The sequence below is a fragment of the Neodiprion lecontei genome, chromosome 7, assembly GCF_021901455.1.
Source record: "Neodiprion lecontei isolate iyNeoLeco1 chromosome 7, iyNeoLeco1.1, whole genome shotgun sequence".
Classification (NCBI taxonomy): Eukaryota; Metazoa; Arthropoda; class Insecta; order Hymenoptera; family Diprionidae; genus Neodiprion; species Neodiprion lecontei.
The window spans coordinates 22157784-22173077 of record NC_060266.1 but is presented as its reverse complement, the minus strand read 5'-3'; the positions used below and the strand labels follow the sequence as shown (position 1 = coordinate 22173077).

Below are 15294 nucleotides of genomic sequence, written 5' to 3'. Positions count from 1 at the left end.
CAGAGAGAAGAAAAAGAACAGATTTTACTCGAAACTGCACACTGAGAAAAATTTCATTTGTTACGGTGACTAGAAAAATTCTGTAAAACAGGTATCGTTAAAGAAACTGTTTGAATATTGTCGGAATTACGAAAAACGAGGTACGCGTAAATATTTTGCGCTATTGTCGATCCTTTTTCGATAATTGCAACGCAAAATCAGTTTGCTCGGTTTAGTCTACCTTTTTAGATAAACAAGGCTTTAACGTCAATTTATTGTTGCACGAGCGTTAAATTTTCGCAAAAGTTACAAGAAAATATAGTAACAGTGATCGTAATGAGAAAGAATAGTAACGGATACTAGACTTTCCGGTAACTGCTAGAAATCTAATTTTCATTTTCTACCTAGAATGATATTTTTCGATTGTGGTAAAAAATGACAATAGTTAAGGACTGAGCGGTAAACGGAACTAAAACTTTCTCTCAGTGCAGGAAAAGAGGAACGTGTCGAGGTTTTTGCCTTTACCCATGTCAAATATATAACTTTTTACTATAAGCGTAGCAGATTTGACTCTAAGCACAGTGATTTTCACTGTTTCTAGAGTAAACTCTACATTTTGCAAAGTATATTTTTCCAAAATATCTGACATGTCGCTCTTCACTTGAGGTTTTGAGTAAAATCTGCTCTTTTATTCTGTCCGTGAAAAATAGTGTTCTAGGTTCGAAATCAAGACAAGTATTTCTTAACTATTTTGTTTGATTATAGTCACTCGTAATATATTTTTGTCAGCCGAGGTTCGGTTCTCTGGTGGAATTAAAGTTTTTATTGTTTTATAACAAAGTTGCTGCGAAAAAGTTTCGAGTAACATCAATATCGACATTTAAATCAATATCTCTGATTTCTGCTCCTCTTATTTTATCAATGTATAACTACTTCGTGAAATTCTCACCTTTCATCGAATTTCTTGTTAGAATGATTCACGGTTTTCTAATTTCCTTACTCCAATTCCGGAGAATCTCAACTCACAAAAGATATCGTACGGTTTTTGATCGAAATGTTTTAGTCAGTCATTCATTCATTCTATCAAACTTTGAATAATAATTTTCGGTGAAGAAATAGAGTCTGTTTTTCTGATCGAAGCTCAAAGTTCCGATTCAATGTTCTATAACCCGATACCTCGTTCATAGTTATTCAATTTTGATTCGTTAGAAACAGTCAACCTCAAGAAAGTAAATTTCTGTGAAGGCGATTCCGGTTGAAGCAAAAAAGAAGAAAAAGAAAAAAAAACCCAAGTGCCTGATGAAAATTAGCATAATTAAGGCATGAGAATTTCCGGTGGGACATGAAAGCTCGGTCACGCGTCGACTAATCCCAGATTAAAACGTATAAGGCGGAAACAACTGTAGAAATCCGCGTACAGGAAACAGCGGCGTATTAAGGGTTGTTTTATCTAACGAATCTAACGCAGTTTGAGCAAGACGTAATCCAACTGTATTAAAAGTTTCCGTCAACTCGCGGCGAGGGTGGGCGAGTAAAACGACGGGCATTACCCAACCCTTCGAAAAACCCCTTCAGAACTCTTAATAAACAGTTGGCAAAGTTGCCGTTGCGGGATTGGGGCGATCAAACGATTATGATAATCATTACGACGATATTAGCAACGGTAATAATCACGGCAATTTTGTAACGCTATACGTGACAGTGATTGAAATTTTCATTCATCCAAAACTACCGTCAACAAATTGTCCAAACTTTATTTTCACATACAACAAACATTCAGCTGACTCATTGAGGTTGTCGTTTTTTTCCGTTTTGAAACAAGATTTTCGAAAATCAGACTAAATCATTGTGTACATTTTTTTCCGAGTTCATATAGTTAGTCTTGAATGTGAAAAAAAAAAATTTGCCAAATCCTGCAGCTGAGTGGAAATTTTCGGAATAAATCGGTGAATAAATTTGAAGTCGAAACGCTTCGTTTTTGCAATGAGGTCAATAATTTTCTGCAATTTGTAAGAATGACGGAAGATTATTTTTTCTCGATTAATCTAGTGTAATCGATTATTTTTCCTCACAATCGGTTTTTGTTTTTCAATTTCACGAACGACGCAATACAATATCAATTTATGTGACCAAATGATCATTTATTATCATTGTCTTACTTACTAAGTACCTGGATTCGATGTAATTAGTGAAAGATAAATAAATATTTTTACCTGAAATATAAATACTTTGAATAAAAATATAACTTATGAAAAAACGTTTCTGCCGTTAAGACTACGGTCTGAAATTGAGGAAATTTTGTTTTCAAATACACCATTTCAAAAAAAAAAAAAAAAAATAATAAGAAATTTGACGAGTTCTTACCGATTCACTCGAGTCGCGTTCGATTATCATTCGGACTCGTTTAACCGATGCATCAATTATTTCTACCAGAAACGTGAGGATACATCTGTTTTCGCGAAAACGCTGGATCGCAGCGCAGCCGTTTTCGGGTCTTTGACCAGAATACGAGGATCTCTCGAAGGTAATGAGCGGCGGCTCTGCATTGTTGGCGATTACGATATTATGACCGTGTGAAACCGAGTAATTATCATTTCCGTTTGAAACGCCGCTTCCACTGTCGCGCATACACAGTGCCTAACGGGGTTTTCCGTTTTCCGGTAAATTACGCAAACGTTAAGATAACGCAGATGCAGAGAGCGTTTCACCCCGACCGGCTCTCGAGTTCTGCAGGGCCTAATTTCATTTAAACTTCAGCTAAGTAAGATTGATAAGCGCAAAGTAGCGGGAGGGGGGGGGGGGGGGGGGGATGGGGAATTTAATTTTACAGTAATTAAACTTCGGTGCAAATATCAGCCTCTGAGATAACCCGACGGTTCTCATCCTTTGATCGGCGAATATTCGTCGAAGATTATGACGCTTCGTCGTTCCGTCAAAGGCGAATTCCGACTTTTCGATCCTTCTTGTTTTCACTTTTTATATCGCCACCGACTTACTAATTATAATTCGACGGAGCCGGGAAAATTTCGGAGTCTCGATTCGACTCGATACGAATATCTGGGTTAACAGTCCGACTATTTCCAGCCGCGCGAAAACCGCTGCTGCACGTCTTGATCCGATATCTCAAGACGCGGATTTAGATCCGAAATGAACGAAGAGAAGAAGCGTGAGATATTGCAATATTCGACGATCGCCTTTCGGAAATATCGACAAAAAAAGGGACTCTAAGCTGGCCGTGAGCCAGCTCTCGAACTTCTCGTTTTCACACCGCAGGTCCCAAGTTTGCAGAAAGACAATATTAACGTCCAATGTCTGACCTTGGATTCGTTATCGGTGACCTAAAAAACCTTTGCCTACTAATTTCAACCAAAATCACTATATTTTTAGATTTTTTTACACACCATATTGGATTCGCCGTTTTGGATTTCGCAAATCTGACCTCAGAATCGTGATCAACCACCAGGAAAACCTTCGAGTACCAATTTTCAACAATATTCAAATGTTTATAGTTTTTCTTTTCAGCATATCTAATACGCCAAATTCAAATTTTGCAAATCTGACTTTAGATTCGTGATCAGTGAGCCGGAAAACTTTACAATATCAATTTATCGTCATTTTTATTTTATCTCTTGGAAGTTTGTTATTTGAATAAGTGAAAAAGTACCGTACCGATCAAAGCCAAAATCTAATCAGTCCTATGTTTGGAAAAGCCGCGTCAATTGAGACCAAAATCATCTCGTTCTCGAGATATCGTCGAACAAATAAATTCATCACATAATGATTCATCTCAACTTCTAAGCGTGTAAATCTGGGGAAAACTCAACTTTTCATTTTCGGATGATTACGACAACTTCCTGTTCTGTGAAAAGAGAGAAACGGGAGGTTAATTAGAAACGAAGATCAAACTTTTCTCCGTCCTAACGCGACTCGTAAATTTTTTCGCGAATCTACTCGGCGCAGGGTTTTATCTATAATCTACGCTTTCTCGATTTTACTCTAAGAAAATGTATTTACTATTCACTCTGCCGTGAATAAGAATATATTATCACGAATTTATGTATATTATATAAAATAGTCTCTGAAGTCTAAAACTGTTGCTCCAAATTTATAACGACTGATTTTACGATCCTGTAATAACGATCATTTGCGGCGAAAAAGATACGCATTGTAAGTTCCGAATTCAGTTTCAGAATCAAGATTCAGAAATTTTTTTATCCACGGAGTGAATCACCGTCGCTTTATGAAAAAGGTCAATCAATGATGGTCAACAAGTGAATCTGTAACGAACGTTGGGAAAGTAGCCAAAATGTATCTCATCGAATTTATTCATTCTGCGATACGTTGTAGCACGTAAAAAACATCGGATGCGTGTTTTTCTCCACGTGTCGATTCGACTGTCTGAGGGGTAAAAACCACCCCTATATTTCCCCCCAAAAAACAAGGAATTCAACACCTAAGAGTAAAAACACAGTAAATATTATTGGTTTTTTCTTCCAATCGGTTCGTTCAAAATAAATTTATGTCATTATCGATAAATTCTAAAACAGAATCGTTCGTTTTTTTTTTTTTTAAATATAAAACTTCACCCCCCGAAGACCCAAATTAGAACTTGAATTTGTGAACTTTTAGTTACTGATAGAGGAAGCTTAAGGATGTACCGGTTAGAGATTCTCAACCAAAAATGAGTCTCGTCGACAATATTGAATATTTATGATAAGATAAATATCGGGAAAGAATCAAACACGATAGAAGCGATGAGAAAATTGAATTTGAATAATAGTAAGGCTCAAAAGTTACCAATAAATTGTTTAAGCAAAACCTTATTTGACAAATTTTTACGGAATATTTTTCTTCATGTAAAATGTATTCGTTGCTTTTTCTGAATACACCTAAGCTTTCAAAAAAATTTCCCATTTTTTCGAAATGTCCGTTTTCGAAAATTTGTGAAGACTGTATCTACGAAAGTATTCGTTCAATGCTCCATAAAATTCTTAATTTTAATGTAAAACGTTTCTACGAAAACGTAATCAAAATTCACGCTTTTCCCCCATTTTTCAAAATTGAAAATCATTCGAAAACGGAAATTTCCAAACAATGAGAAAATTGTTGAAAAATTCACGTGTGTTGAGAAAAATCAACGAATTCATTTCACATCGCAAAGAAGGAAACACATTCCCTAAAAATTTGTGGAACAATTTATCGACAACCTTTAGACCTTATTGTTATTCAAATTTAATTTTCTCACCGTCTTTATCGCGGTTGATTTTTCACCGACTTTCATCTTATCACAAAGTATCCAATATTGTAGACGCGACTGACTTTTGGTTGAGAATGTACAGAGCCAGTACACCCTTACACGGAGCTTTCGGTGATCCCTACATTAGACACAAAATGCAGAAGCGAAACGCCTCGCAGAGGATCGGAGAGACAGGCTCCTCATTCATTAATACCGTATCACGAATCGCTCGGCTATTCAGGGTTGCAGGTATCTAATTAGCCCTCCAGGGTAACGGAACGGTGGATTTTAGCCCCCGCTGATTCTGTCAGGTCTAATCACTTCGGAAAATTGATTCAAGACCGCGGTATCTAGTCGGGTGTGCGTAAGTCGTGTATGACGCGGATCGCGAAGGAGAAAACGTCCCCCAAGACGATCCGTCAATTTCTAACGGCGGTTACACCGCTCGGGTATTAGTCGGTAATTTCATTTCAACGAACGTGAATATCGCCTATTCCGATATCCGATGTATTCCAGCGAGTTAATTTAAACATTTATCAAACTAGTCGTGCAGAAGTTTAAATTTATACGTTGCCTCGGTGACGCTAAGTCGGCTTGACGAACGTGATTCACGTGAAACTGTTCGCTCGAGGAGCCTTGAAAAAAAGTAAATCAACGAAACGAGACTGAATAATTGAATGAAAGCTTATGAATTTTATTGAAATCACGATATCTCGTTAACAGTAAAATAAGACCGGCAATATTAATTATTCTGCGTCTCATTTTCTACGCTTTCAGATCGTTCCTTAATTCTCCAATATTTGTTTCAGTGATCAGAGCTAAACGAAAATGAATAAAATATTTATAAATCAGTGATCAAATGATCCCAAAACCTGTTGGTATAAAGTATTTCAATAATTTCTGTTCATTTTTTTAATTCCTTAAAGAATGCATGATGCTTGCGAAAATTGAGAAAAAAAAAACCTTTCAGCTCGTCTTATTTTCCCCGCAATTTCCATCTCGCTTTTTTTTTACGCTTTCAATGTCATTTCGTTATATTTTAATTGCTGTACGTAGTAAATGCAAGACTGGTTGACTGCCCTGCTGAATAAACGAGCGAAACATTCACTCTCACCTTGATTGCCTTTATATTTACATTCCGCCATCCGTGCGTCACGGTTGAGGAAAATATTTTACTCGGCACTCCTTTTCAGATTAAACACACAGAAGAAAAAAAAAGAAAAAAAGAAAGAAATAATTAAAGAAAAAACAACTCCAACTTTTACTCGTTTATAATTAATTCGCAAGCTTTCGACAAATTTAAATAGCCCCTTGAAACGTGCGGCTGTAGTGTTTCGTTTGGCGGGTAGTCTTGCAAGTTTTACTTCGCCTCTCCTGATTCCTTTTCCTTTCTCGTCAAAAAGGAAAATAAAATTTTCGCAAGTTAGCTTTCCCCCAAGATATATTCATTAACAGTGATTATTCGCGAAAGTAAACCTGTGAAAATTCCATTATGTTCTCTCTCTATTATACATATATGATGAAAATTTAATTTCCTGTTTGGTGAATGAAAAAAAAAAAAAAAAAAATTGTAATTACATCACAAAAGTATAAATATGTACGTATATCAATACTTAATTATCTGAGAGAAATTTTTGGTTACTTAAATTCCTTTAAAATGAAAAGTTGGTACAAAATTCGGATGAAATGGGAAATTTTTCAAGGTTTGTGTACTCACGAAAGTTTACAACTGAATTGAAACTAAAAGCTAAGTTGAAAAAAAAAAAAAAATGATACACGCGTGATGTATTATTACATTTCTTCTTCAGGCAAAATAAATACGAAATTGCATGAAAAAAAATGTTTCTAAGACTTGTCAGAATTCAGAGTCTGAATAACCGGGCGATTTCGCAAATTGTCGCGTCTCGAGTTTCTCGGTGAGATAAATGGTATTAAAATTCTGCGCACAGCTTCGCGAACCGTTTGGAAAACAGTTCAAGACTATGCATCGCGTTCATTTGTTTCGGATCCGCCTTTTCGCTGTTCACTAGTCTTGGTGCTACGAAGTTTTCGCAAGAGTCTCCGAGAGAAATGCATTTCGGGAAAGAAGCGAGGAAATTCAACGGCGTAATGTATACACGTATCGCGTCGAAGTGCTTTTTCAAAGCTTGCGATATAGCGGAATATCCGCGACTAAAATCACCCTCGCAGATCGAAATTCAGTAAAGTTTTCTTTTTCTCCTTCTATTTTTTATTCCCTCAAACATCTCGCACTTCTTGTTCTCCTATTCCCTCGTCGAAGTAGAAAAGAGAGGCAGAAATGAAAGACAAATTGAGCCGGCTATTAAATGCACCTGCCCTAGATGACGGTGGCAGCTGGTACGAGGCAACGTCCTCCTCGAGGAAAATCCCCAGAAGTGCAGTACGGCGACTCGTTATTTCTCCAGGTAACCCCATTTTCGCGAGAGCACGAGGAGGGTTAAAGCCGCGCGATCACATTAGCATGACAATAGTGAAGTATGCGGCTAAGTGAAGTACTCTTGGAGAGAGGCGATCCTCGTACGCCTTCCACACACACACACACACACCCACACACACGCCTATATCTAAGCTAAGTGAGTTTTTCAACGAGATCAAAAGTGCTCCGGATGGATAAACCTGCAGCCCTTCTTTTTTTCTTTTTATTCTTTCTTTTCTTGCAGAAAAAAGAACAGAAACGTTTTGGGAAAACTTTTTCCTGAAACAGCTTTTGCGAGAAATTTTTTTTATCAACCGAACGCGAAATACTTCCAACGTACTTTCCGTATTCCGTGATTTACGGATAATTGGCCTCGTTGGGCAAAAGACACGCGTTTTCCTCTCAACGTTCACCGATTCTAAGGGGAGAATCGTTACAACGCTGTTACTCCTGTGTGAGGACAAACGGTAGGTACGTGTATACTCAGGAAACGGAAGTAAATATATTCTACACGTTTCTTACCACTAGATATTTTTACTAATTGCGTTTCGTTCTTCGCGCGAGATTTTTCCTCTTACCTTGGACTCGATCAGGCCAGGCAGCGAAAAGCCCCGCGAACAGAACGAGGGTGAAAAAACCGGTCATTTTATGCCAAGCAATTTCCTGTTGGATGAATCCTTGGGTATACTTCCGGCGTGGTTTTTTTTTTGGTAGGTTGAAATTTTTGGGGTTTTTAGGCTCCTTTCAGCAGGCACTTATTTCCCCGTCATCTCGACTTCGGTGTGACGGGTGCGAACTTTTCTCACAGGTAAATCTGAACGATTTCAGTTGAATAAACAGTAAAAAGAACCCAAAACGGGACACAATAAAACAGAAACAGCAGCAACAAATCGTTAAGCTTCAAACTGACTTAAAAAGAAAACACTCTCGCTTTTGGCGCTCGCGAAATTTGACGAACTGAAATTCAATCACGAAAGTTCGCAGCTCACAGAACCCAAACTCGAAATCCAGACGACGGCGGCTGGCGATTTTCATGCACGAACTGGCGAATCGGCTGTTAATTCGTCTTGTCAAGTGCGGTTATTACGGCGATTGAACCTCGCTTGAGGCGACGAAAAACCGCGCATACTAGGCAGGATGAATTCCGGTTGCGTTTTTAAAAAAACCGTAGGGGGCGACGGGACTTGGCCCTTCTTTCCAAATCCAGAATTGTTATCCGCACAGCACTGGTTTGCGAATCGCGACGCGGAATATCCGACGCGGCTGATAATCGCGGATTGATGATGATTCGAGGGACCGGAGAACGCGTCGCGACCGGACGAGCGTTTGACCCGCAAGCAACTAAACGCGTGCCGGATCGCTCAGGCGGTGGAACCGGCACCACCACCGACTCTTGGAGTTCCCCCAAACGTCGGTCGAATCTTCGCGCCTCTTCGACGCGCACCTGGCTGCTTGAGCGACCTGCGCATGACCGGCGACCCACTCCGAAACGTCCTTGTCGTCGGGACGTGGCGCGGAGCGTCGCGACGCCGTCCCGGACCGATGCACACAGCATCCGCTTACACGAAGACGTCGCAATCTCTTAAGCGGATGTTTTTCTCTCGGCTGATCGTCTTTGTTCAAACGAACCGCCTCTCAAGCTTTTGCTGTCTTTTTGAAATTCCCGCTCTTCTGCTTATTTAGTTTTTTTTTTTTTTTTTCTCGGTTTTTTCGGGAAAAAAGGAAAAGTTGTTCCGATCAAACGGAAAATTTAAACTCGACTGTTCACCGGATTTCGACGGTTTCACCCTTTCAGTCACAACGGGATGATCGGCATGCTACTTAAAAAATTTCCATGTTTGAACCTTGTCACAGTTTATTTACAACTACAAATGATCTTTGTAAATTTGTACAACCCCGAAAACCCCCGAATAATAAGTTCCGGCCAGAATAGTCATTTATTAGTTTTTTCGATTTTACATCCACGATGTTGGATCCGCCATTTTGGATTTAGAAATGCTGAAATTCTGACTTCATTTTAAGAGATAAGAAAAATATGAACATTTCATTTGTCATTGGTTTATGAGTTTGAAATACACTGGACATACTTACTTTTCTCTGCTGTATTCAACTCGGGGTTAGACTATCTTACTTGACAACAAATCGCAACAATTTTTTGATAACTTGTAATGTTACTCGATCACGTCAACATTGTTGATGTTACGCCAATCCGTAACAAATATATTGTTTAAGTTTATTGGGATGAGGTTCATTCACATTACGAAAAAATTACTTCACGCCGATGTTCCGTCCATGTTAGAAACATGGCAGTCTTTCTGGTTTCTTTCTCTTTGTACCCCTAATTGCTCGAAAATTTACATCCATACTGGTACAGAATAAAGTCTGAGGACAGCTTTCAATGAGACTGACACGTGTCTGTTAAAAAAAAGTAGGTTGACCATGACCCAAGAAACTTGACCTCCGTACACTTTGTAGACCATTGACTAAAAATAATGCTGATGCCCAAAACGATGGTAAAGTTATGAAAAAATAGCTTCAAGGATGATTGTGCCCATGTGATTTTGATAAACGTCAAAAACCGCAGTTTGAAGCGTTGGAAACTCGTTGGAAAGGGTCTGAAATTGTCGAACTAGATAATTTTAATTTCACTTTCATTCCTCGTTTCACTTCTGACGAGAAAGAAAAAGTGAACATCTTCAGCGTACGAGTGAATAAAAAAGACGTAGGTATCTGTATTTCACGCACGGTCGATTTAGCCAGCATGATCAATGGGATGTGCCAAATATACTCGAGCGTAAGAAATTCGAAGAAAGGCAATCGACGCAGAAATATTGGTGCGGAAATTTCTTAACTCAAGAATGGCTCGCGACTTCAGTCGGACTGTACGTTTTGAACGCAAATGTAAAATAGTGTGTAATGAGTATGCATTAGAGCAGAAGATGGAAAGAGGAACGAAGACGGCTTTGAATTGCGCAGCTGGTGCAGTCGTTGAAAAAACAGCCCATCTTCCAGCTTGCGAGTGTATTAGTTCGAGGGTCGGAGCTTGTTCCGGAGTGAAGATAAGACGGTCCGATTGTTTCCGTTTCAATGCATCTCAACAAGTCGTGTAAGGTATACGGGCCTTGAAAAGTTTCCCGCTACTTTCCCTGCAGCTCGAAGCTACCAAACGAGCTGGTCTCTCGATTCGCGAGCTAGAGAATTTCTCCAGTCGTTGCAATTCCTACCTAAAGAACCTGCCGTCTTCAACCATCGCGGTTCAACCCACTTCATAAAACTTGGAAACAGTTTCGGCGAGATATTATACGTATACCTACTCAAGGGGCTCTTCTAATTGAGCGATTTCACGCAGCGCCGAGTCGAGACGGCGACGTCTTCGTCTTGCAGCTGTGAGTCGGATGCAACAGCACCGGCTACATCAATCTTTATACACCTCAGCTTTCATCAAACTTCTTATTTTACCCCCTCGGTGCGTCTCGGATACGCCGCAGACTGATCAGGATCAATACGGGCCGCTGGAACGGGCATCTGGAAAGTCTAAGAGCTTTTTCTCAGTTCACGAAGGTATTGAAACATTCCAGCAGAGCTTTTCCGCAGTTCGTCCTTGAGCCCACAACTACCCCAAAGACAGAACTTTCCTCATAATTACAATTTTAATGAAGTCTCAACGAAACCTTGAATTACTTTCTCTTACGAGGAAGGTATTCCAAATCAATCTCTCCCATTTGATTCCTTTCGTGATATGTTATATTAGACTCAAAACCAAGCCAGATGTGTTTTTTTTTTTCATCCGCCATTAAACACTTTAACGGGGTGAAACCACCCTCCAAAGTAAGGCAATTTGGCAGTTTTCTGTTTCTTTTGCAATTCTGAAAATAAAATTTTTCATATCTCGTTATGTGAAAACTTTTCCAGTTGGATTGGTTGAAAAATATTATGTTCTTATGGGTGAAAGTACCAAATCGGCCCTTGACATGCCTTACTTTGAGGGGAGCTTTCATCCCCTCAAAGTGTTTAATGGCACATAAAAAAAGACGTGTTGCTTAGTTTTTAGTCTACTATAATATATTACAAAAGAAATTAGATCGGAGAGATCGACCTGGGATACCTTTCTTGTTAGAAACTTAATTACGAGTACAACTATTGACAAGTGGTTGAAAACCCTGTTCCCACGACATTGCATCCACACTCTAACTTCTTTGCGGGCATTTTAGCCCAGTGGTCCTTGAGCGCGGGGTGCAGTTCGAGGGCGGAAAAGGCGGCCGTGACTTCGGGCCCGATATCACCGTCGTCAGCGTGTATCTTCATGGCGGTTTCCAAGACTGCCTCGACCCCCAGGTCCAGGAAGGCTCGTCGTGCATCGATCTTCCTGCTCCTCGCCATGTTAGATATCGCCCGGGTGCCATTCCGCTGAACGATTACGCTCCCCGGGTACCTCTTCATAGTCTCGATGATCAACAGGGCCGCTTCACAGTCGTAAAAGATACCCGCGTTACGCCAGCTTCCCAGGGTCAGTGCTCCGATGCAATCCAAACCCGCCACCGACACGGATCCCGTCTGCATTGGGAAAAATTATTCCGGAAGATATTCTTACTCAAGGGAAAACTGAATATTCTACTCTGCGAAGGGAACTGACTATGCTTAGACTTCGCGGAAGGAACGATTCTCAAGGGTCGAATATTTTCACATAAGAAAAGACTCGAACAGGTGGACGATGGCATTTCAAATGAGCAATATCCGAATTGACTTCTCATCGTTCTAAGTGGTCTGATGGTCTCTCAAGATTCTGAATTTTGAAAGAGTCGATGTATCGATTGGTTTGGAGTCGATGATACCACTCGAAATGGTCTAGATTCCGAGCAAACCAAATGTCCCGATAACCAATGTATTATCTAGTTTGAAGATCTTAATAGTCCATAATCATGTGTCCAAGGTATTAAAATGACCAGCACCGAAAATTATGAAAACTCTGACAACTTGAAACCATGACCATAATAATCGAGTCTAAATTCAACTATTCGGAATGTCGAATAGCTATCAAAGTTGGGAACAGTGACTCAAAGACGATAATTCATATCCGTGAGGCACTAGGCTTGGCTCACCGAAGCAAGACTCTTCGAAGGAATGGCGGTGCAGTCGCATTCGTGGCAGATTCGCACGCTCGGATTACGCGTGTCATTCAACTCGCGCAGCGATAGGTAACTCAATTCTGATCTCAATCCAGGTCTGGGATAATCAAGAACTGGAATAAACTCACGGCGATAAGATTTACCTGCGATCGTTCGAACAGTTCGTAACATTTCAGTAAGAAACTGAACATATGGTTTCCTAGGAAATACATGGTGGCTTCAGCGAGGTGGAAACGTACCCCACATGAAAGCTGCGCGTAATTGGCAAAGAAATAGCGCACGCATACGTCACGGTTAACAAGATCAGGTGGGTGTACTGTACACTATATGTATACGCGCAGTTTCAAACGAAGTTGTAAACTTTACAACAAATTGCTCAGCCCGAATGCGTAGGTGGATGCAGTTTACGGTGCTGCATCTGCTTTAGCGTCTCGGCGTCGTTCGTAAAGTTCGCATCTAAAGCAATATTCCGGCTATTTATGAACCCGTCATCGCTCGTTGACTGATGGTAACGACTGTCGTCCCAATGAATACTCTTCGCGGAACGCACCAAGGATCCTCTATTCACCTTCTTTCGACCTCTCACCTGCATCCTGCGCATTGCCGACACCACAAGAGACGCGGCACCTTCGACGACGAGACGCACCTTGACGTAGTCGTTCCCAGCCAGTCTCTTAATGAGCCTGAGAACCAGGCAGGTCAGGTTCTCGTCATCGGGGTGTACCACCGTGGTCTGGAGAACGAGGCTGACTCCCCCGATCTCTTCGACCTTGACGCAAAAGTCGTTACGCACGAGAAGCGCTGTCAGGGTCTTCAATACCTCGCAGACCGTTTTCTTCTTGTGGATGAATTCTGCGATCAGATGATTTACTGACAGGATGGTGAACGGGACGTGGCATTAAAAGGACTTTTGGTTCCTTACTGGCAAGGAGAGGAACCACGAAGATGACGGTCTCTTGGGCAACGTCACGGGTCCGCTGGACGGAATTTCCGTAATCGATGGTCAGGTCATCATCCAGGATAAGCGCCCTCAGCAGCGAACAAAGGTCGCTGAGTTCCCCTGCCGTGACGGTGTCCTTCTGCAAAATCTCTTTAACACGGTCCGTCACGCCCGCCTCGAAGATGGCTTGTCTGTTTTTCTCGCTCTTCAGACAGCACCGCTTCATCCATCGCATAACCAGCCGTGAATTTCCGGCGCTGGTTCCTTCCTGAAGCAAGCTAATAGACAACATCCAGGAAAAAATGAACGACCATGGCGGTTAACTACTTCATCTGACGAGCGATTCCCTTCTCATTCAGCTCATTTGACTGACTGCTAAGAGTGACCAGAGCTTTCAGACACGAGCGGACGACGCTTTTTACGTCGACGAAATCGTCCAGGACATCCAGAATGAGCCCGCAGGCTCCAGTCTGAAACGCGTGCATCCTAGACTCGAGACTTTTGCTGAGCCCAGAATTTAACCTCTCCAAAGTGGCGGAGACTTCGATTGGAGTTTTACTCTTCAAACCGCTGTTCAGGATCTCGAGACACTCTTTGACCGCTGTGTCGTTCACCAATAATGAACCCATCTCGTGCTCAAGGATCAACGAGAGTTTCTTTATCCTCGATAATCTGGACAATATCCGATTCCGCGGTGACAGCGTTGTCGAGAAAATGACAGCTATCGACGTACGTGACTTGAAGTTAACGGATAGTGTAACAAGGTGTCAGTCAAAAGTCGGAAGAGTCAGAAATATTCAGAGCACTCGGAATCTCGCATGATTTCACGGGAAACAGTTTAATGCGAATTTGCCGATATGGAGGATTTTATCACTAGCAATCCCGTGATCGATGCGGTATTGAAACCCCGCATAAAGGATAATATGCAGTGGCTGCATAACGAGCAACTGCGGGTGATTCTTTTTTTCCAACGACTAGCCACGGTTCTTTTACCCCTTATCGCACTAATTGAGTCCGATTCATTCGACGCAGCGAGTTTTACCGCATAAAAAACGTCCGTATTTTCATGGAAATATACATACGCCATCTGCGATTGAAAATCCCGGTTCGATAATTGCCAGTTCCCATGCAGAATATATCAACGAAAGGGAATATTGCGCAGCCCGTGAGATGAAATTTTCTCCCCTCCGGCACTCGGCGGAATTCTGCAGAACATTCAGTTCATGCCTCGTGGTCGTGGTGAAATTAGCCACTCTCGTCCTGGACAAAAGATCTGCGAATTCCGCAGAGCTGCGCGACGGAGTTGGTCGACGACCGCAAATCCGAGCCGCGCGTCACGGTGAATCTGATCAGCCGATATCGGATGGCGGTACATCTTGAGGAGATAAAGTGGTGAGAGAGGCGGAGGATGCTGCTGATCCTAGAGAGGCTCGAGAGTAGAAGCAGGTAATTTTGGAGCACGGGAAGAAAGTCGTAAGATTTTTTACCCCCCACGCGGTTTGCCGCGGACAATGAGGAGGACCCGAAGTACGGGTCTTGGTTCCCCCGTCAACCGTAAACCTTGACCGGCACCAAT

The 15294-nt window shown here is 41.3% G+C and overlaps 2 protein-coding genes across 17 annotated transcripts in view; both read right to left on the bottom strand.

The window, feature by feature from the left end:
- Positions 1-9032, bottom strand: part of LOC107220256 — a 192776-nt gene extending 183744 nt beyond the window's left edge. For all 16 annotated transcript variants that reach the window (XM_046744640.1, XM_046744642.1, XM_046744641.1 and 13 more), the window contains exon 1: positions 8231-9032. In XM_046744640.1, the coding sequence (XP_046600596.1) occupies positions 8231-8297 (67 nt within the window). In that variant the 5' untranslated portion in view covers positions 8298-9032. The remainder of the gene's footprint in view (positions 1-8230) is intronic.
- A 4122-nt stretch (positions 9033-13154) lies between these two features.
- On the bottom strand, positions 13155-14347 carry LOC107226638. The gene is made up of 3 exons (XM_046746035.1): positions 14046-14347; positions 13701-13996; positions 13155-13630 (listed from the first exon to the last, which is right to left on the bottom strand). The coding sequence occupies exons 1-3, from the start codon at positions 14345-14347 to the stop codon at positions 13155-13157; spliced, it is 1074 nt and encodes a 357-aa protein (XP_046601991.1).
- Positions 14348-15294: the final 947 nt, after the last annotated feature.

Excerpts from the sequence above, each read along its gene's own strand:
- LOC107226638 (XM_046746035.1), bottom strand. The coding sequence starts at position 14,347 with ATGGGTTCATTATTGGTGAACGACACAGCGGTCAAAGAGTGTCTCGAG. Across the intron at positions 13,997-14,045 it reads GGAATCGCTCGTCAGATGAA|CTTGCTTCAGGAAGGAACCA; the intron begins GTAGTTAACCGC and ends GTTGTCTATTAG. Across the intron at positions 13,631-13,700 it reads CGTGGTTCCTCTCCTTGCCA|AATTCATCCACAAGAAGAAA; the intron begins GTAAGGAACCAA and ends ATCTGATCGCAG.